A 22,410-nucleotide genomic window follows, 5' to 3' on the forward strand; every position below is an offset into this window, starting at 1 on the left:
TTCACTATGTCACGAAGAACTAGCTCATTTCCGGGTCTCCCAATTTCCCAATTCTAGGTTCAATAAAAGACAGGATCCAAGACTTTCTAGAATTCCATGCGGTTTATCAAACAATATCTAACTTCAGGATTCCAAAAAACTTCTGGACATCACAATATCTAACTTTAGTATTCCAGAAAACTTCCAGACATCACAATATCTAACTTCAGGATTACAGAAAACCTAATTTTTAGTTATCAAAGTAGCCAACGCTTATAGATATTCCAGTTATCAAACAAGCCAACGCTTATAGACCTTTTTTTTTTTTGGGTGCAGTTTGTATGGAGCTTAGGCTCTAAACAATCAAATTAGAGCCTACCTGCAATAGTGTCAAGAAATATGATTTTAATATTGAAAATCTTTGTGATAGCCTTAAAATATATTTTCATATTTATTTATAAAGTTTAAATCTTTAAAAATAGTATAGATTGACAAATCTATGAAAACTTGAAAATCTTGGAAATTGACTGACAAAAAATGTGTTACAAAATACACTATTTCCAAAACTTGAAATCCATTTTTTCTCATGTCCATACATATCCATGTCGATATGATCGATTTTAAGATACTTGGACGTCAAAACAATATCTTCAAGTAAAAATTTTGATGTAGGCTCAAATTTGATTGTTTAGAGCCTGGCTCCATATAAACTTTTCCTTTCTGTTTTTGATAAAAGTGTACACAGAGCCAAGGCTCTAAACCATCAAATTTGAGCCTACATCAAAAATTTTATTACAAGAGAGTGTTTTGATCGAAAAATATCCTCAAATTGATCATCTCGACATCAAGATGCATCGACATGAGAAAAAAAATAGATTTTAAGTTTTGGAAATAATATATTTTGTAATGTGTTTTGGGCCCGTCAATATTCAATATTTTTAAGTTTTTATAGATATGTCTATCTATATTATTTTTAAAGCTTTAAATTTTATAAATAATAATAAAAATATATTTTAAAGCTATCACAAACATTTATGTGGAGAAACGACCTTTCTTGACACTATTTGAAAGTAGGCTCTAATTTGATTGGTCTAAGCTCTCATCGGACCGCACCCTTCTTTTTTTGCGTTGAAATTTGAAAATGATTTTACATGTCCACTTCTATGGTACGCTGAAAGATCGAGATTGGGGTCAAATGGACGGCTAGCAATAAATGCGGCCGACGCTTAGACATCGCAGGCAAGCAGAATCCTTCGCTTTTTCTCTCCCTCTCTCTCTCTCTCTCTCTCTCGCATCACAGCTCCGAATTTGAGCTCTCTCTCAAAAGAAATCTGCTCCATCCGCCATAGAAATTTGAGGATTCTTGAATCCAAGATTTAAAGGTAAAAAACCCTAATTTTGGCTTTCTCGTACTTTATGTAGTAGCGATTCTGAGAGTTGGCTCACAAAAATTAGGGTTCTTCTGACTTTTATTGTTTTTGGCTTTTTTCTTTGGGGTGTTTTGGGGTTATTTTTGCTGTTTATGAATCTAGGTTATGCGTTACCATCACTGTTTTTTCTGTGCATACATTTTATTTGTCTATTTAGAGTGAGAAAACTAGCACACAACTTGGTTGGGATGCTGGATGTTGGTTACTCCGTTGGTTGATTGCGAAAATTGTACAGGGTTGAAATTTTGTTTAGGTTTGATGAAATTAGGGTATTTAATTGTATGGACAGTTGCGTGTTTGGCTTGAGCTTCAATTGAATTGCTTTTTGGGTTTCGTTCTTATGCCGTTTCTTTAGTTGATCGGTTTCGAACATCGGGTGTTTTTCATGATGCTCGTCATCTCCCTGTGATTTGTTTATGCGGTTTCTTCCATGGCTTTCTTTCTTTTTCTGAGAATGTTTCTTCCATGGCTTTCGCGATGCTGTCCATTTCCCTTACAAGAAATAAAAACTTCAGTTGAAAGAAAACATAGAAATGGTTTTGAAAACATGTCAGATTTATTTGATTACTCATAAAAAATGAAAATGTTATAATTACAGACCCAGCAAGTGTTGAGGGGATGGAAGCCTTCAGTATGTTTTCCAGCAAACCTATCATTCTTGCGTGCTAAATTTGTGTTAATGATTCAAATGATAGTTGGAACCCACATCCATTTATCGTGACTGTAATTTCTGACCAGGGTTGGTAACCTAAAAGACGATAACTATATTAAGAGACACAAATAGCCATGGTTGTGGTCAGTTTGAAAAGCTTATATGGAGCACCATCAGATATAGAAATTTATAGTCAAACGTGGTACTAGAATTAAGTATAAAATGTATAATCCTATGAATCTCTATTAGAAAAAGCTGCCATAGTTAACTGTCAGTACCCGTTGATTATGAGCCAAGCTGTCACTTAGGGCGTGTTTGATAACAGGAGTTGCTTCCTGGAAGTTAGAACTTACCTATTAGTGTTCATCTTCTATGTTTGATAAAAAACAGTAAGGTAAATAAAGAACTTACCTATCATTGTTCATGTTCCCAGTTTTGTATGTAGAATAAGTTCCAACTAAAAGGTCGGAACTTGAAAAGGGAAGTTTATATCAAAACTTTCCCCCCATAAAATTGTGCCCTAGGGTTTACTCAGCCGCTCAGCCACCCCTCTCTTGGCAATTAGCAGCTCAGCAAAACAGCAGCTCCACTGCAAAAGTTTTCTCGCGCTCTTTCTTCCCAGTAAAGGTAGCCTCTCGCCCAGTACTATTTGCAACCTCAACAAGTACCTCCAATCAGCGAGTTCTTTGTTGATTTTGCATTTTTTTCTTCTTTTTTCTTGCTAATTTCGGATTTCTCTATTGGCAACATTGTTCTCAGGGTTTTTTATGGAGGAAACCCTATAAAAACATTTCTAGGGTTAAATCTACTTATTTTTGTATAATTTCCTATGTTGAATCTAGTATTAAATTGGTTTAATAGTTTTCTATGTTGTAAATCGAGTTCTAAGGCAATGCAAAAGCTTTATTTTGTGATTTTTCTATGTTGTAAATCTAGATTCAGGGTTAACTGATTGTTTTGAGTGCTTGACATCATCAAGTTCCCTGACAATCTATCCGTATTAGAGTGCTTGTTGGTTGATACATGATAAGATATTAGAGGGCTTGTTGGTTGTCTGCATGATAAGAATATGGATGCACAATCATTTGATAGTTTGGGTTTTTGTTGGAATCAGTATCATTCATTCCAGAATGCTGTAATTTTGATTAGCTTGATTCACTCTGAGATTGCTACATTAGCATCTCCCTAGTTCATGCAAACCTTAAAATTTGTTATATTGTTTTATTATGGAAACAATCCCATAAAAAATTGAAAAAATTGAATTAGAGCTCCAAGAATCCTCAACCCTCAAACTCAATTTTGGACAAATGCAAAAGATTTAAATTTTTTGGAGCTCCAAATCGAATATTATTTAGAGGAGCCACTCGAAACATAGTTTATTTGAAAAAGAGGATTAGGAAAAAAAACACACTTACTTGGTTCAGATTTTCAGATTAGCTTGGGTAATCTGTCAAAAAAGTAGTTTCGATTAGCTTAGGTAATTCATATTTTCTTGTATCTCTCTCCTCTACCTCTTCTCCTACTTGCTTGGTTCAAATCTCCACAAAAAACCATATTCTCTTCACCTAAACTCATTCTCCAATTCAACTGCAGATTGTTTTGGTAATGGGGTAAGGCTGGATCTCCTTACTCTTCACCAATCTGGACCCTTTATGGACTTTGAACACCACCACTCTGATCCTTCACTCCCAAACCTATCAGACTATGAGACCACCATCCCCAACTTCTTCAAGTTCTGTGATACCCAGCACAGGGACTATTGTCCATGCCATGACACAAAGAGAGAGAAGAAATTTGACACCCATATGCTATTTTTCAGAGACCATTCACATCAAATGAGTATTATTGGTTTTAGTTTTGTAGGACTTTTGTCAAGGAACTTTAGTTTCTGGGAATGGTCATAGTCAAATTTGGAAATTGGAAGGTGGTTTCGGGTTCATAATGAATGAGGATTTGGTTTCAGTCCTCTTATTGATTTCCGAAGTGATCAACTTTACTTTCATGGCTAATTAAAATGTTGTTTGTCGCTTTTTCTATAGTTCTGTTTAACTAATCCATCTCACACCCTTGTTCGAGAAATTGCTCGGATGTCGTTTGGATGACAATTCAATTTATCCATTAACCTTTTCAATGCCCTTTAGAAAATTATTGCTGAGTTATTGAGAAGGTTATCTTCATTATGCTGCAAATTGTGGCAATACTCTATCATGAATATTAGCATCCTATCTGTTATTTACTGTAAGGATCTTCAGCTGTATTTGGTTTGAAAGAAACAATAAGATTGGCTGCAATGATTATGATGGCATCACATAGTTAGCATGATTTAGTCATTAAGGGGAAGGTGAAGTTATCAGGTGAGATGTTTTCATGCAAAATGTGGGTGTAGAGAGAGAGAGCATTAGCTGGGGATGGACTTGATGGCAATATTCTGATTATGACATTTCATATGGGATGGCTCATAATGGGAGACATTGCTTTAACCGCAGATGAGACCTTGGGTCTCTTCTTATATGAGATATTACCTTCTTCTATTACTTATCTATTTCTATGCTCTCTAGTCTATTCATTGCCCATTTAGCTCCTTACTGATTGTGTATACCTGCCATATTCTATGCACCTTTTGCTTGGGTTTTTATGAAAGTGAATTTGAATTATAGACAACTTGAACTTAGAGAAACCTGTGCTTGAAGAATAGGCCCTTACTAATTATCTTGCTTTCTTTTATAGGATTTGATTAGATTTCTATTATTAGGCTCTCTTTTGTTATGCTTTATTTATGGTTCAATAGCACAGGGTGGTTATGTTTCTGGTTGAGCATGTACATTTCCAACATTGTCTTTTTTTGCATCATTGGGAACCTTTTGTGTGCTAAATGCCAAACAGTTCAGCATGTTGAATTGTGGTCAATGCATTCTTATTCTGATCTTTTATGTTGAATTCTATCATGGTTTTACTTTGTATAGTTTTGGCATATTCAACGCATTGAGTTTCCTTAAGCTCTATATGACAATTTTTTGCATTGTTTCTCTTTAAAGAGTCTAGACAATATAGATCTGCATTCTCGTTGTTGTAGAACTTGGTCATTGGATTGTACTTTGAGCTTCCAATGATTACTAAAATTCATTGTGGTACTTTGTTCTGGGTTTCTCTGCATTTTCTCTATTTATGTTTGAGTTATAATGCCTTGCACGTTTTATTATTTATTTAGGGAAAATATCTCCATAGACCCTATTTTCAACTTTCATTTCTCCATTGACCTAAGGTTGCAAAACTTTTCTTACTACATAGAAATTCACTTTATTATATCTCCTAACCCCCTAAATATATTTTATTTATTTTTTACTAGTTTTTTTGGCCCCAACAAATTTAAAAAAGACATTGTTTTTCTAAACCCCTCTCTCTTGACATGATTCCCTTTCTCTCTCCCCCTATCAACAACCTCCCAAACCCCTCTTCTCTTGCTATCTCCTTCAACTGTATCTCTCTTTTTTCCATTTTCCCCATCTCGTCCATCTCTCTCTCAGAGCCAAGTTCTCGAGACCAACCAGGATCTGAGAAGCCATCACCAAGAGTTTCACCCTTTTATCTTCCCATCCTTCATCTACTTCACCTTCAACCTCGTCACTATAATTTCTAGGTCATCGACGAGTTTCATGTCTCCTCATACATGATTCCATTGCTTGGAGATGTAGCCCAAGCAGCCACTGCATGCTGCCTGTTAGGGTTAGGATCAGGGTTTGTCCTCTCGTCTGCAATTGAAGACGAAGAGGCCACTGAAACCGCATATGGCCTCTACTACAAGAGAGAGAGAGAGTTACCCTTTTCTCTACCTTTTCACCCTTACACATTTTTTTTTTCAAGAATTCGAAGCCTATTCTTGAGCTCTCTACACAAAATCGCTGAAATTTTCCACCATTGTTGAGCTGTAAAGAAATGGTTTGCAGAAAGAGAGAGGTAGAACAGTTTAGAGAGAGAAACACGTGAGGAGAGAGTTAGAAAAACAAATGTCTTTTTTAATTTGTTTGGGTTAACAGTTGGAATAAAAATAGATAAAGTTATTTGGGGGGTTACAAGATAGGTTTTGAAATTTATGCTTAATATTTAGTGCCTTCTAGTTTAAAGAAATCAACCGAATGAGGCTTTATTATAACTGCTAAAGATTGCCCTAACAATATGAGCCAGTGGAACCCTGTAGAGGAGGCCCAAGAACTTCTTTAACTTCCTAGGAGGTTATCAAACACATAAACCAGGAATTTCTTTAACTTCCCAGGAGGTTATCAAACACAGAAACCTGGAACTTCTTACAGTAACTTATATCTTCCCAGCAAGGAGGAACTTCCAATTTACAGTTCATGAACTTGCTTCTAGTTATCAAACATGCCCTTAATGGTGCATGGTATAATTGAATTGGAATTCACCATCAAGACAAAAAAAAGAAAATCCAAACCAACTATCTAATCATGGCATACCTCTACTAAAGAAGCTACATAAATGTTACTTCAAGTGAAAATTAGTGTTCCTGATATTGTAAACTAGGGTTTCCAGGGTGTTCTAAGAAGTGGGGAATTCGTATTTGTTAGAGGATGGGACCTTAGTCTGTAAATTGGCAGCTAATGGCAGTTTCAAAGGGGAGAATTTTATCCATTATGGGTATATGTTATAGAGATTGAGAGAAAGAAAATTGGAAAAATACCATAACCTATATATTGAATTAAATACTCTTGTTTCTCCATTCAACATAACGCTACCAAGGTTTTCGAGGAAAAGGATGAATTTATTCCTGCCTTTTAGTTTAGGAAAAGTATACAAAGAGACCATTTACTTTTGGAACAAGAGGGTCAATATCACTCTCGTCCGTTAGATTTCAAATTGGCTGGTTGTAAGAGTTGACTAGACTCCAAGTTTAAAAAAATAGTTCTCGAACTTTGTGATACACCCTAAGCTATTCAACATGACATCTAATGGCTTGGAGTAATTATGACTTCCTTGTAACAAAGATAAATGTCTCATAGTATACAATCTCTTTAGTTTAAGTCAAATTGGGATATGCAAAGTAAGAAAATGTTAGAAATAAAAGAGCTAATTAAGCATGGTGTAGGAGTTAGGACTTTGGGAATTTGTGTGAGAGAGTCGATACACTTTTCGGTTCGGTCAGGGGCTATGAACCAGTTGGTACTAGGAATTGGTCATGGACTGGTCGACCTGTCCATCAAATAGATTGGCAGGTCCACTGGTCCATGACCGAACCGACAAGTCCACTAAAAAGGTTACTTTTGACCTTTTCTTTTTTGGTTTTGATTTCTTCAAAACCACAGCAGTGGTCTCAGAAAGAGAGATTGGAGAGGGGGGGTGGGGGTTATCCTTACAAACTCAAGGGTTCTAAGTCATATAAAACTCAGCTTTAGAGAGAGAGAGAAGGGGCTTTCACGTCTCTCTCTCTCTCTCAACACTGAAATGTGGGCTTTCAATGAGATTTCTGGCCATTATCCTATCAAAATCTGGCCAAAAGTTGAATCACTCAACCTCCGAGTAAGTTCTTATTTTTTTGATTTAGAAAAATGCAAAAAAATTGATTTTTATTCCAATCAGTTAGTTTGTCCATTTTTTTCATTGTACGTTATTAATTTTGGTTCTTTTGAAGGGGTTTTACAATTTGTAAAAGCCTTTGAAAGCCATAACTGAAAATGCTAGGGGATAAAATTAAACTTTTAAGGGCTTTTACAAACTAAAAATCTTAAATTTGTAAAAGCCCTTAAAAATTAGCTCTACATTTATACTTCAGTTACTTCTATTTTTCTTAAAAATATTGGATTTTTCTGAATACTATATTTTCCTATTTTTCTCTACTTTTTTCCTTCGGTTTTTTTTGTTTTGTTTTGTTGTATTACTGATCCAACCAGTAAATTGGTCCGCTCCATCCGGTTTGACTGCACCTATGCGTAAACCGGTTCGACCATATGAGTGTTAACCAAGGAGGTGGCTATTTTCTATCCCGAACCATATGAGTTGAGAGCAGATTTTAAGCGGCTAATGCATAGGAGGACTATTATGTTAATTTTGAATGCAAGATGTGTACAATATCTCTAGATAGACATTAACAGATTGATTAGAGTTGTATTTCAAGGTGCAGTAGCTTCATTACCCCAAAACTTTTATAGTTACCTCCTTTTCCCCACATAAATGAAGCTAGAATTAGTTTTCTCATGAAATCTCGGGACTGCTTCGAGGCCTCGTGGCCCCTAATGTCCACCTTTTCCTTTCGATAAGTGGCCGAGTGTTTCATAGGTGTGTACATGAAGTTGTACTTAAAAGAATAGAAAACAAACAGAGGTGTATACAACCTTCATGATTTGCTATCTTTCATTTTGATTATTCCTTAGCAGATCCTTAGGGTGATTAGTTTGCTACAGTTGATCCTTTTATGATTCAAAATGTTCTAACATAAAGAGCTTTATCTTATAGGAACTGTATTAATTGTGCCTTTTACCTGACATTGTTTCATATCAACATTGTTCCTTTTCTTATTTGTTCATACGTCCATATAGCTTACTTGTATGATGATATAGCTTACTGAGGCATACTTGTGTTATCATCATCATCATTATGATTATCATCATCATTGTTTTTATCATCGTAATTATTATTTTTGGTAGTTGATCATAATTTTATTTGTTAGTATTCTCCAAAGTTCCAAGGTACTGGCTTTCGTTTTCTATTTATATATTTAGGGTTTTGATTGAAGTTGCTTTGTGATATCCCCATAGAGATAATATTGGCTTGTGTTTATTACGTTGCATTATTTTTTTATTACAAGACAGCTGAATTATTGTAATCGTTTGGTCAGACTTCTTGATTTTAACAGACTGCTAAATATTTTGCAGATTTCATGGCTTCGATCACGATGTCTCCACTGAATACAATTGTTCCTGCAGCTGTCCCAAGTGTTTTTTCTCCCGAGATACCTTTAGGTACACAAAATAATTCCTTTGTTTATTTCTATGTGAAGGTTGACAATGAACTAAGAGGGGGAAGTTCAATATTAGTTGAGTGGACCATGGAAACCCTAATCCATTATGGTCATTGAGTCCAATACTATGGAGGGTGTGAGTTCATCTCATGTTCTGGTGGGTTCCACAGTCTATGCATCGCCATCCATCATTACATGGGATTGGAAAGGACTTTGATTTTCCAAAGTCCATTGGATTGTAATGTATTGTGTGAGTTAACAAATTATGGAATTTGAAATGGTATCCTGCTACCCCTTATTGAGGCCGTCTCTGAGAGATGGTCACATGTAGGGATTATCCCACAAAAAGGTTTGTTGATCAATTTTTTAGTTATTAACATTGAAACAGAATTGTCCCCTCTTTAGCACCTTTCCTTTTGGTATGAAATTTTGTCCCTAAATAATAATGCCGATATTTTTATCATGTCATCTTTATTGAAATTACCATTGAATGGATGCAGGTAAAGTGCGAGTGCCCTCTCGAGGGAGCATTCGGCTTTTAAAATCTGGCCTGGCAATGCCCAACATATCAACGAGAAGAATGTCACAATGTAAAACCGGTGTTTCACTTGCTCATAAGATGGCTTCTACTGGGGCAATGTGTCGAATGGGTTCTGCTAGTGCAATTTGTGCTTTGGCTGTGGTAATTACATTTCAATTCCTTCTCTCTTTCTATCAATATTTGTTAGGAATGAATTGAAAGCTTCCAGCTTTAGATACTGTTTTCCTGCATTTTCACCCCAGTACTTACTGGAAAGTTCTTTGTTCTTCTATTCCTTTGTTTTTCAGAATGCAAGGTGTTCAACAGAGCAGCAAACCATTCAGCATCAGTCTGCAGTGATTACAAATGCACCTGCGCAGAGTAAGTTACTGTTAATTATGGTTTTTGTAAAATAAAGATCTTTCATTTGGACTCGGAAATCAGCAGTTTTTAGTATATTACTTTATGTGCAATCAGAAAATGTAAGGTCTTTTAAGATCTGTATTCACTAGCAATCTATAACTTCTCACACACATGTAATATAGTTCTTTTGGGCCATGCTTCTCTATAATGTTTCTTTTCGATATAAATGTCTAAGTATATTGCCAAAAAAAAAGTCTTAAGTATATAGCATAGTAGACCTAATTAGCTTTGAAAAATCTCATTTGCATACTGCATTGCATTTTAAATGTTATTATCCATAAACATGCAGATTGCATTCCTATGTTTGATTTCCATCCAGTTACCATACCGCCCATGATTTTGATTGTTTATTATATGGTCTTTTGAATGTATGTACATGTATAGTTCTTCGAAACAAAAGAAAAAAAAGAAAGAAAAAGATGTATGTACGTGTACATATGCATGCATAGATTGCGTGACCGTATTCACCCCCAAAAAAAAAGATCGCATGACCATCCATGAATGCATCTTGCTTTCTGGTCCTATATATGAGGGGGAATACACATGAGTGTTTCTCAAGCTATAAGTCACATCTCTCTCTCTCTCTCTCTCTCTCTGATTTCAGTTTTGTCATTGATACTCAACACAAAAAGAACTCATCCAAAAATGCTTTGCATGAAAGTTTGGGGCAATTAAAGTAAAAAACCACACTTACATGCACTCATACATCCAAAGTTACAACATTCATAAAGGAGCAATTTTCTATGGATCCATGGGTCAATATTGTGCACATTGACTCAAGGGACAAACACCATGTTAGGAGATTGGGACCTGAAGTTTTCAAATCTTTTTTAATTACTGTATGATAAATTTCAAGAACAACAAATATTATTTTGAGCTCCAACTCTAGATCTTATTATCCAACAAATGGACCGTCTGGATAGCAGTTTCTGAGCTCCAAATAATTTCAATCTTTATTCTAGATTGAACATAGAGATGAAGAAATATGATTTGGGAGTTTTGTGGTCCACCAAAACCCCCTGGCATGGTGATTGGCCCATCGTTCAGTCTTAATCCATGGTTCTAAAAAAAACTTTACCTACATAAATGCCAACTAGCTAATTTTTGAAATATAAAGTTAAATAAAACATGATTACTACCTATGTTTTACTTTTTTTGTGGTTTCTTAAGTTATTTACATCTATATAATTATTTAGTTTCTCATATTTAATGTTTATTTAAAGTTTTTTTTAATTTATTTCTTAAAACAAATTTTTATGTTACTTAAAAAAAAAAAGGCACCTAGCTATTCTGATTGAAATTCTTATTTTGTAGAAATTCTGAAGTTTCCTTTTTTATATCTCATTCATACATTTTTTCTTTAGTTTATGTTCATCGAGAGATAAATTTAGATAATTGAATAAGAAAAATTTTAAGATGAGATAGATATGGCTTTTTTTTTACTCCAAGCTAACTATGCTTAAATTTAGATAGCAATGGAGAAAGACTTTTAAGGAGAGAAGCCTTATTAGAAAGAGCCTACCTAAAGGAGTAGAGAGTGGTGAGAGACTGGCTGTGTGAAGGCTACCTGGTAGTTGTTAGAGGGGCAATTTTTATCCTGTTGTCACCCCATGTGGGGCATTAAATGGGGGCAGCAAGGTAACAGAGACCTGTTTTTTAATGGCAAGTTGATGTCCTGCCCTTCAAAAATGACATGAAATTCTCTGGCCAAAGATTTTTTGTATTAAATGTTGGGACATTTAACATCTCCAAACTTTGTACGCTATGTTAGCAAAGTTCACACCACATGATGCATGTTGATAAATCAGAAGATAGCAATTGATTTGTCTTGATAAACATTTTGTTTTACTAGTTAATTATTTTAGAAAATTTGAAAATGATCTCGACAATAATTTTGAAAATATTCCATGCTCCCATGGGAGCAATTACTCCCCTGTTACAACCCATTCTTGGAGTACTTTTAGGACCCCAAATTTTGGGATGTAACCTCTTCAACCCAACAACCCACCTCAAAAAAAAAAAAAAAAAGAATCTATAAAGCTCTTTCGCCCAATAGTACATATCCTCATAGTAAATAAAGTAAAAATTGGCAGGGGTAAATTCATACTTTTAGGACCCCAAGTTTTGGGATGTAACCTCTTCAACCCAACAACCAACCTCAAAAAAAAAAAAATCTATAAAGTTCTTTTGCCCATAGTACATATCCTCATAATAAATAAAGTAAAAATTGGCAGGGGTAAATTCAAAATTCATATTGAATATATGTGTGTGTGTATATATATCTATTGGAATAATCAGATGCATGATAGCAAAATTTTATTAATAAGTAGGATAATTTGTTTCTCAGAGAGAGAGAGGGGATTGTATCTCTGATTCGTTGAACTGAGAGAAAAAAGTTTAGTACATTGGGTCATCACTCTGTTGAAACGGTGGACACTGATGAGGGTGAGTGTGATCCACGAGAACAAGACGTAACCCCCATCTCCCTCTTTCACCACCACCATTCATCATTCCAATGGATGATGACCAAAGTGATGCTATTTCCATTTTCCTTTAGGATAATAATGTACTCCTCGCTTAATAATTTGTCATAGATTGAGGTGATAATGATGATATAACTAGCATAATGAAAAAAGTACTAAGATTTGGCTGGAAATTGCAGATAAAGAGAAGTCTCCAGAGCTTGATGATGGTGGGACTGGGTTCCCTCCCCGTGATGATGGTGATGGTGGTGGTGGTGGTGGCGGAGGAGGTGGATGGAAAGGTGGGTTCTTCTTTTTCGGCTTCCTTGCATTTTTGGGATTCTTGAAAGATAAAGAAAGCGAAGGATCTTACGAGGATAGATAAATATGACATACATACTTTCTGTAAAACATAGGACGTGCTAATACAGCTCAATTTTTTAGGGAATACATGCCTTGCTTGTCTGAGTGGATGAGAAAGTTGTGCTTAACTATTCTCGTGATTCTTTTTACGAGGTTTATTGAAGCCGTTGTACTTTATTGTAATTAAAATTCCGTAGTGGAAGCTGAGTTCTAGGAAATTTGTGGTTTGTGTTATCATTTTCACCAATATATATATCCCATGCTGTGATCCCTATCTCATAAAACATTCTTGTTTTGGGTGGATAAGCTAGATCCTTGATTTGTTGATATTGCTGCACTGAAACTTTTGAAGCTCCCTTTTTTGCTTTGCTTGTCTAGAATGCCTCACCAGTAGCAGGAGTTAAAAAGTTCGGGAATCATTTACATTTATGTGAATTTAAAGGACAGGACCCCAAATTTCCTGGAAATTTGGGGAAAAATAAGAATAAAAGGTAAACTGAATAATGGGGTTGTGTTGAACAATAATCTATGCTTGAACATCAGAGAAGAAAATGAAAGGAGAGCGAAATTTTATCTTGTTGGATGTTTTCATTATGCTTATGACAGCTGACTATTTTTATATCACAGCAATGATTTGAAAAAGGGTGTGATTTGTATAAGGTTGAGGCTCTAAACAATTGTGCATCATTGAATATTGTCAAAATATATGATTTCAGTATCATAAGTCTTTTTGATGGCTTGAAAATTCATTTCTATTTCTAATTGTAAAGTTTAAAGATTCAAGAATAATGTAGATTAAGCAGATTTATGAACATTTGAAAATATTGAAAATTGACGGTTTGGATAATACAATACAAGATGAACTATTTTCAAGACTAAAAATCTATTTTTTCTCATGTCCATACATCTTGAGGTCAAGATGATCGAATTGAGGATTTTTTAGCATCAAAACAAACCTCTTCCAATGAAAATTTGAGATGTGCCTTAATTTGATGGTTTAGGGCTTCACCCTCATGCAAACTTTTTCATTTGATAAATGGTCAACCTGTAACATGTTTAAATTGGTTAGACCCCGCAACAGAGGAAGACCACCATTGCTGTAGGACCTTGCCCTGGCATCGATGTGGAGGATTCCGATTTCTAATGCTCCTTGTTCTTCAGCTCTCATGGGTAGCTGTACACGTTGTGGAATCTCTAAGCATGGTAACAATGGAGAAGTTTTTCAGAACATGACAATGGAGAAGTTCAAAGACAAGAAGTGAGAATTTCAAATGAATATATTCAAAAGAATTTAGGTGTGATATCAATAGGCGACAAGATGAGAGAAAGTAGATTTAGGTGGGTTGGTCATGCAGACTCAATACAATAATTATTAGGAAGTGTTAGTTCAAGTAGAAGGCTAAAACAAACTAGGGGTGGGTTCAAAATGACATGGCTAGAAGTTTTAAATGGAAGGTTAAAACAAACCAGGGGTGGACTCAAAATGATATGGTTGGAAGTAGTGAGAAAAGATATGGTAACGTATGTCTCTCTAAGGATATGATTCTTATTAGAGCAGAATAGTGGACTAGGATTTGTATAACAGACCCATAATTAGAAAATGAAAAGGTTTCATACTTCCCCTACAACTTAGAAGATCTATGCTTTCTTTATCATCAAGTTGTCCAATTTTGATCAAGAGAGCCACACCGTTTGATATTAGATCCGACATCTCAAAGTATTTTATTTTTTGTTTTTTTTATACAAATTTTATGAATATGAAATTTGGTACATGCAATCTTCTCATTGGGGCGCACCTATAAAAAATATTAAAAATAAAATTTTAATAAAATATAATGACCAAAATATCTTTTGAAACTTTCAAGAGTATTTTGATCATTTTATTTTATTGAAAATATATTTTTTATATTTTTCGCTAGTGCGAGTTTAATAGAATATTGGACGTCCAAAATTTGGTGTCAAAATAGTTTATAAAGAAAAATTTAAAATAAAATAGTGTAGAGATGTGACATTGTGATTAGGGCAATCTTAGCCCTCCATTCAGAATGGACGGTTGGATAAGGGAAAGTATATAAGTTTTATGTTTTAGGGGAAACATAAAACGCTTGCCCGTTAGAAAAAGCTTTAATGATGATGATGACAATGAAGAATTTCTTTGGAGCTTCGATGATGCTGAGACATAAGTCCAACATCTAACTCTCGATATACATGCATCCAAAAGTTCAGGCGTTTGAGGTCCATTTAGGCACCCCACCCTTCATAAACGTCATATATAGGGTGGCAATGGACTTAGACCCGGCCAGGGACCCACCAGGTATACCTGATATAGGTCCAGGAATGGGTCCAACATTTGGACTCGACGGGTTGCGTCTGGGTCCAAAACCTGGACCCGAACGCTATTCGGGTTCAGGTTTGGTTAGACCCGACGCCATCCGATCCGTACCCGAACCATATCCGTATACTGTTAGAGATAAAATACTTCAACCCTATTCATTTGGATGTATTAAAGATCGTATACAATAAGAACTCAGTCATTTTTAGTTATTAAATAATAAATCAGATAGCTTGAAATCTAATGGCGGAGATTGTGACTTTGATGCCAATAATATAAATATATGATGGTAAACAAAAAAAACTTATAGTGAGGGTAGCAATGGATCCGACTAGACCCGGGACCTAATGGGATAGACCTGGGACCTGACGGGTACAGGTATGGGTTCAACTTTTGGACCCGATGAGTTGGGTTTGCGTTCAAAACCTGGACCCGAATACCATTCAGGTTTGGGTCCGAGTCCGAGTCCACCGGACCACCCCTAGTCATAGAACTTCTCTTTCGATCGATCGGTCCCTCTATTGATACCACTGTTAGCTACTTGTATTGTTAACTCTGTGGATTCAAGGCGGTGTGAACTTAATTCCGGGTTGGCAACGGTTTGGGCCGGGTTTCGGGCCGGACCCAAAGTCACTGGGCTTAAAGGCCGAAATTTTGGTTGGATTGGGCTCCCTCCTTTGCCAATGAGTAAACGTTGGTGTTGGCTTCTCTATAGGCATGTTTCCACAGTATGCTAAGTTGATCCATGGTTTTCAATCTTCCCATTCGTGTTGATGTTTTTTCATTAGAGCGGCACAGCGGAATCACAGAGGGTATTGGAGCAACCAAACAAACTTATGTCAAAATTTCAAAAATTTGGACTTGGTGGTAATTTTTGCATTGTCGTTGCAATCTCGTCAATTCAATGCCAAAGTAGTCGTCTCCTTGGACCAATCCTTAAAAAAATAAATGAATAAATAAATAAAGATATTACTTTAAAGAGAAAAATTCGTAGAACCCTAATTCTTCATATTATTTTATGGTAGACCATCTTTTCGTTTTCTTTTCAAGCGGCGTAAAGAAATCCCTAAGGATTTTACCGTATCCCATCATATCTTATCTCCCTATTTTATTGACTTTTGCCCATAAAATTTAGCCCCAACAAAGTCTTTTATTTCATTTCATCTAAAAAACTTTTTTAACCTTCTTTTTTCGTTTCCACCCATTAAAAAAGTTTTTAGATTGAAATGATATAAAAAGATTTGTTGGGGCTAATTTTTATGATCAAAAGTCGATAAAACAGTGAGATAAGAGATGAGGGCGTATGGCAAAATATTTAGTATTATACCGCTTGAAAGAAAAATGGAATGAAGGTCTACCATGAAATAATTCGAGGAATTAATGTCCTTTAAGAAAATTTCCCTATTTTAAAATGCGTTCGAAATTTTTTTCCAGTGTCATTTAGCTTGTCAAACCAATTAAAACCAATTGGTCTCACTGGCCAAGACACTAGTTAGTGGTCCGATCAGTTAGACCACAAGTCTCAATTTAAAACACGATTTTTCCAAAAAAATCTCCATTTTTTTTTTTAAAATTTGTTAAGAACTCCTAGTTTTTCAAAAGATCTTCAAAAAATCATATTTTTTTAATGGAACCGATATATAAATATTTTTTCAAAAAAAAAACTTTTCACAAAAACTTCTTCCCTATAACTTTATTTCTTCATTAAGTTGATATTATTGAATTTTGGTTTAAAGATAAATGCATTAACAATGAGAGTAAATTAAAAATCTTGATTTAACAAAAAAAAATCTATCAAAAATTTCATCAATGAGTTCCCTTAAAAAAAATGTACGAAAAAATTCAAGCAATATATTCCTAAAAAAAAGTAATCAAAACAATCGTATATCTCAAAATAATACGTAGAATTAGAGGAAGAATAACCCAATAAAAAATATTATTATTATTTTCTTTAAACTCATAGCGTCTTTATAAAGAGCTAGAGAGACATTCAATGATGCTAAAGATTAACTAAGCTTGGAATTTAGTGTGAGATCCAAATTTACTTAAGCATTTTGTTGCTTTTTTTGTGCATAGAATGATTAATTTCATATTTTGTTTTAGTTTTTTATTTCAGTGGTGTACACAACATAGCATTTTGGATGGACCACTATTTTACGTATTTGGCTCTTTGCGTTTTCTTTTAATTAACTGCAATCCTATAATGGGAGCATTTTTTTTCCTTTAAAAAATAATCATATACCTTGGTTCATAGTTCTTGTTATTTGCTAGTGTTTAGTATTGTTGTTGTTTCATTTTATTCTCCCAATAAATCTACGGTATGTTTTGCGCTGCTACAATACAATGAACATTGTTATTGGATTTATTGAAAGTTTCGACAAAAAATTGTCAAGAATTACTCTAATGATACTAGTAAGGCTATAAAATTATTGTTTAATGGTTTTAATATATTTATACAATAGCTGCAAATCATAATCCTATACTGTGTTATCTTTACATATCCGATTCTTTCACTATGATTTTTTTAATCAAATCCAAAATATTCACGATTCTTTAACTTACCCTATTTTTTTGGCAATCTTTATATTTTACCTTCTTTTCTTCTGACTTTTTGAAATAAAACCGATTTATTACCGATGTTTTGGTCTGTCGATATTTTATTATTCCCCTACCTGCTAACTATGGTCAGACCATTGGTTTAGTCTGGTTTTGATGACAATGACTTCTATCACAAGGCCCAATTGGAACATAGGGGCAGAAAGAACTATTAGAACAATGAGGACGGATGTCATAGATACATTCGTGAGAGGATGTTAGAATTGAAAGAAGTTTGAAAAGGATGAAGATAAGAACAACTTTTGGACCAGATGGCATCCCGATAGAGGTTTAAAAATGCATGGGCGAGATTGGGATTGACTAGCAGACGAAGCTGTTCAACAAAGTGTTGAGAATAAAACAAATGCCAGACGAATGGAGGAAACATATTGTAGTATCTATTTACAAGAATAAAGAGAACATATAGAATTATGCGAACAATCGAGGAATCAAGTTTACAAGCCACACTGTGAAGCTCTGAGAGAGAGTAATTGAGCAACTAAGACATGAAACAAGTGTATCTAAAAATCAATTTGATTTTATGCAAAGAAAGTCAACAACCGAAGCTATTTTTCTACTTAGGTAACTGATTGAGAAGTTTAATGCAAAAGGAAAAGACCTTCACATAGTCTTTATTGATCTAAAGAAAACTTATGATAGAGTACCTCGTGATTTGATTTGGAAGGTGTTGGAAAAGAATGAGTCTCTAGATACTACGTCGACTTGGTGAGAGATATGTACGATAGAACACTAACTAGTGTACGAACAACTAGTGAATATACGAGTGAGTTTCAGTGACAATAGGTCTACAGCAAGGTCAACATTGAGCATGTACCTCTTTGTTTTAGTTATGGACGGCTTAACTAGGCACTTACATGATGAGGTACCGTGATGCATGTTGTTCGCAGATGCTAGTTTTGATAAATGAGATCCAAAACGCCATCAACACAAAGTTAGAACTTTTGGGGGTTGCTCTAGAATCCAAAGGTTTTAAAATTAACAGGATTAAGGCAAAGTATATGGAATGCAAGTTTAGTACTAATAGAAGAGACAACTAAGTAGTCAAGATTGACGGTCAGAAAGTACAAAAAAGACCGCACTTTAATGGAGAAATTAAGGAAGGTGTCGCATACAAAATTAGAGTTGGGTAGGCGCAGTAGAGATGTGCAATTGAAATTTTATGTGATTGCCGTATACCAGTGAAGCTGAAGGGTAAGTTCTATAAGACAGTTGTGAGACTAGCATTGCTCTATAGGGCTAAATATTGGGAGAATAAAAAACAATATACCCATAGAATGAGTGTAGCAAAGATAAAGATAATGAAATGGATAAGTGTCAAGACAAGAAGGGATAAAATTCAAAATGAATACAGTCGGCTGAATTTAAGTGTGGCACCAATAGGCGATAAGATGAGAGAGAATAAACTTAAGTGAGCTGGTCATGTGTGGCAACGACTAAGTACAACACCTATTAGGGGGTGCAAGTTAGTTCAAGTAGAAAGATTGAAAACGGCAAGGGGTAGGCCCTAAAAGACTTAGTTGGAAATAATCCGAAAATATACGAAGACTTACAACATCTGAAGGTATGACCTTTAATAGAACATAATGACGGACCAAAATTTATGTAACCGACTCTAATTAATTGAAAAAAACCTATGATGATGATGATTTCTATCACAAGGAAGGCTTTATTTGCTTGTGAACATTGTCTAAAAAAACACATGTTATAACAAGGATCAGGGTTTGTATGTCAAACAGAGTTACAGTCTCCTTTCTATGCTATGCTACGAGCGCAGCTCTCCATCAAGAAGAGTACACAATGAAAGAAAAGCCCTGAGGTATTTTCTATTGTAAATCATCAATCATGGGCTAAAGTGTGATCGTCGCAATTGCAAAAACTATGGTAAACAGTGAATCCCTGAGCACCATAGCTTCCTCCCCCATATTCGTTTTCATTATAACGAAACAACTCTACCTGCTCAATTGCAAAAACTATGGTAAACAATGATCCCCTGAGCACCATAGCATCCTCGTCCATATTTGTTGGATATGGCGAAACAACTCCTTCCTGAACATCGCCATACCTCACTATACTTCTCTCGATTATGCTTCGCGGTTCTCTGGATGTTGTATTTCACCAGAAGTCCTAGGAATATCTCGGGTCTCCGCTGCAAACTGATAGTGATAATTCTTCCTTCAAGTACGACTATCTGCTTTTTATATAACCTCACTCTAGGGCAAGGAATGATGCTACTCAGGCCCATATGCACATGCTTATTCTCAACGAGCATTGAACCGGATGCCAAGAGTGAACCAAAAAATATTTCATGGTGCCCCAAACCCAGAAAATAAGAAAAAAGAAGACGACCACCATTGTAAGAGGACCAGAATGGGATGGGAAGAATCGTGAACTAAATGAAGCAGAACCTTATATTGCATCTTCGGAACACGGGTGTTTTTTCTGAACATAATTTCAAAAAGGTTGGGAGCTAGAGTCATTCTCGCAACTTTGGATTACAAAATAGAATTATGACATGTAATAAAATTGCTTTGAATTATGACAGCCGAACCGCTTCGGGGAAAGCTCAATTAGTCATATAGCTATCCATCCATGCAAAGCATAGACTAATAACTTTCCATTCCTGAAAACCAGAAAAATAGAGAAACAGAAGACACTTATAATCTACTGGCTGGTTATAAATAGATCACGTAATCCTCCATATGCAAAAAGCGTCCTAAAATCTTCAAACATTCAAAACAAAAATCAAGGGCATCAAACAGATCAACAATTGCATAAAATGGGACCAAGGCAGAAATTGCCATCAAACCCATATTAAGACAATGAAAAGGTATCATCGTATTATCGTCAAAACTTTTTCCTAATTAATTGGGATCAACTACACGAATCTTGGTCTCGTCATTCTGCTCTATTAAGAGGTCATACCCTTAAAGTTCTCATATCTTTTCTCACTACTTCTAACCATATTCTATTGGGCCTACCTCTTGTCCTTTTTTAGCCTTCCACTTGAACTAACTCACACCTCCTAATAGGTATTGTATTGTGTTTACGCTACATGACCAACCCACCTAAGTCTACTATCTCTCATCTTATTGCCTATTAGTGTCACATATAAATTTTCTCGAATGTATTCATTTTGAATTATGTCCATTCTTTTCTTGCCACTCATCAATCTCAACATTTTTATATCTGCTACACTCATTCTATGGGCATATTATTTTTTAACCGCTCAACATTTTGCCCTATAAAACAAAACTGGTCTCATAATTGTCCTATAAAACTTGCCCTTCAGCTTCCTTAGTATGCGGCGATCATATAAAATTTTTAAGCTTTGGATTTGGTACACAAGGGCGAATGGTTATTCCCCTAAAGAAACTAATGAAGGTCTTCGGCCAAACTATAATGGCGATAAGTTAAAAAAATCCACAAGTATCAATTTTGAACCACCACTGGCACAACCACTAGAGTTAAAGCTCGAGGAACCTAGCATATCTAAACTTGAGCACCAAGTAGCCCTCCACCAAAAGAGGAAAGCTCCCGAGACTCTTCCTCAGATTCCCATCCTAGAAACTTCTAGGGTCACTAAAGGAAGTCCTAAGAAACCGAATTGCAACTCATTTGTAAGAACATAGAAATAACCGGGTTATGATCCCTGGCCAGAAACCTTGGAAATTAGACTGGTGAAAAAGGAGTCCTAATCTGCTCGACAGTTTTCCAGGTCTACCCAATCAAAACTATAACTCAATTAAGTACTTAAGGCTCCTTATTGTTGCAGGTATATATGAACACACTCAAAAGTAAAAGTTGAAGAAGTAAAAGTAGGAGTGTGTGTATGTACTCACATCCACAATCCAATCTATTGCTTACAATGTTAATCTAGTCGCTTGGGTCACCATAAAGTATCTCACTTACTCCTACAATCCCTTGAGCTGCAAAGCATGGGAGGAAGTGGAAATCATCAAAATTGAAAGCAATTGGTTATATGCAGTCTCCGTGATACCAAGATGAGCAAAGCATTTGTAACACCCATTGACCATAGGGCCCCATTGAATGCACATATTCAGAGCATTCTAAGAATTACAAACTGCAAAAGAACAATCTAACATATACAATCAAAGAAGAGTAAATTCCATTAGTTGTTCTGAAACACTGCAGAAGAAAGTAACCAAAAAGCTAAAAAATCTTCATCTCAGAGTCCAAACTGCAAATTACAACGTCTCATTGTCCTCCCACTTTCACATGGTAACTCTTGGTTGAATAGTTGAGAGGGCCAATCAAGCAAGGTCTCCTTGGGACCCATCCATCTCTCATCTGCAATATGCTAAACATGGTACCATCCTAACCAAAAAGCTAAAAAATCTTCATCTCAGAGTCCAAACTGCAAATTACAACATCTCATTGTCCCACTTTCGCATGGTAACTCTTGGTTGAATAGTTGAGAGGGCAAGCAAGGTCTCCTTGGGACCCATCCATCTCTCATCTGCAATATGCTAAAAATGGTACCATCCTTAGTAATGTCCTCAGAATAGACCCACAATAACTCACTCCTTTGTTGTTTCAAAGTGGCCCCTGGCTCCTCTGTGTGTTGGCAGCAAGCATCTCAGAAAGATTCAAGGGGGAGTTCAGATCTGCTTTTTCCCTCTGTGGGATGGATCATGTTTATGAAAGC

The 22,410-nt window shown here is 35.5% G+C and overlaps 1 protein-coding gene across 1 annotated transcript; it reads left to right on the forward strand.

Annotated features, from left to right (window-relative positions):
* The first annotated feature begins 1,211 nt into the window (after nucleotides 1–1,211).
* On the forward strand, nucleotides 1,212–13,014 carry LOC18433513 (uncharacterized). Its single transcript, XM_006843599.4, has 5 exons — nucleotides 1,212–1,361; nucleotides 8,943–9,029; nucleotides 9,529–9,710; nucleotides 9,857–9,929; nucleotides 12,634–13,014. Exons 2-5 carry the CDS (start codon nucleotides 8,948–8,950, stop codon nucleotides 12,816–12,818), a joined length of 522 nt encoding a protein of 173 aa, XP_006843662.1. The 5' UTR covers nucleotides 1,212–1,361; nucleotides 8,943–8,947; the 3' UTR covers nucleotides 12,819–13,014.
* The last annotated feature ends 9,396 nt before the right edge of the window (nucleotides 13,015–22,410 follow it).

The sequence above is a fragment of the Amborella trichopoda genome, chromosome 8 (assembly GCF_054954075.1).
Source record: "Amborella trichopoda isolate Santa Cruz 75 chromosome 8, AtrichopodaSantaCruz75HAP2 v2.0, whole genome shotgun sequence".
NCBI classification, from domain to species: Eukaryota; Viridiplantae; Streptophyta; class Magnoliopsida; order Amborellales; family Amborellaceae; genus Amborella; species Amborella trichopoda.

Coding starts and splice junctions, on each gene's coding strand:
- LOC18433513 (XM_006843599.4), top strand. CDS start 8,948: ATGGCTTCGATCACGATGTCTCCACTGAATACAATTGTTCCTGCAGCT. Junction 9,711..9,856: donor CAATTTGTGCTTTGGCTGTG/GTAATTACATTT, acceptor TTTGTTTTTCAG/AATGCAAGGTGTTCAACAGA. Junction 9,930..12,633: donor TACAAATGCACCTGCGCAGA/GTAAGTTACTGT, acceptor TGGAAATTGCAG/ATAAAGAGAAGTCTCCAGAG.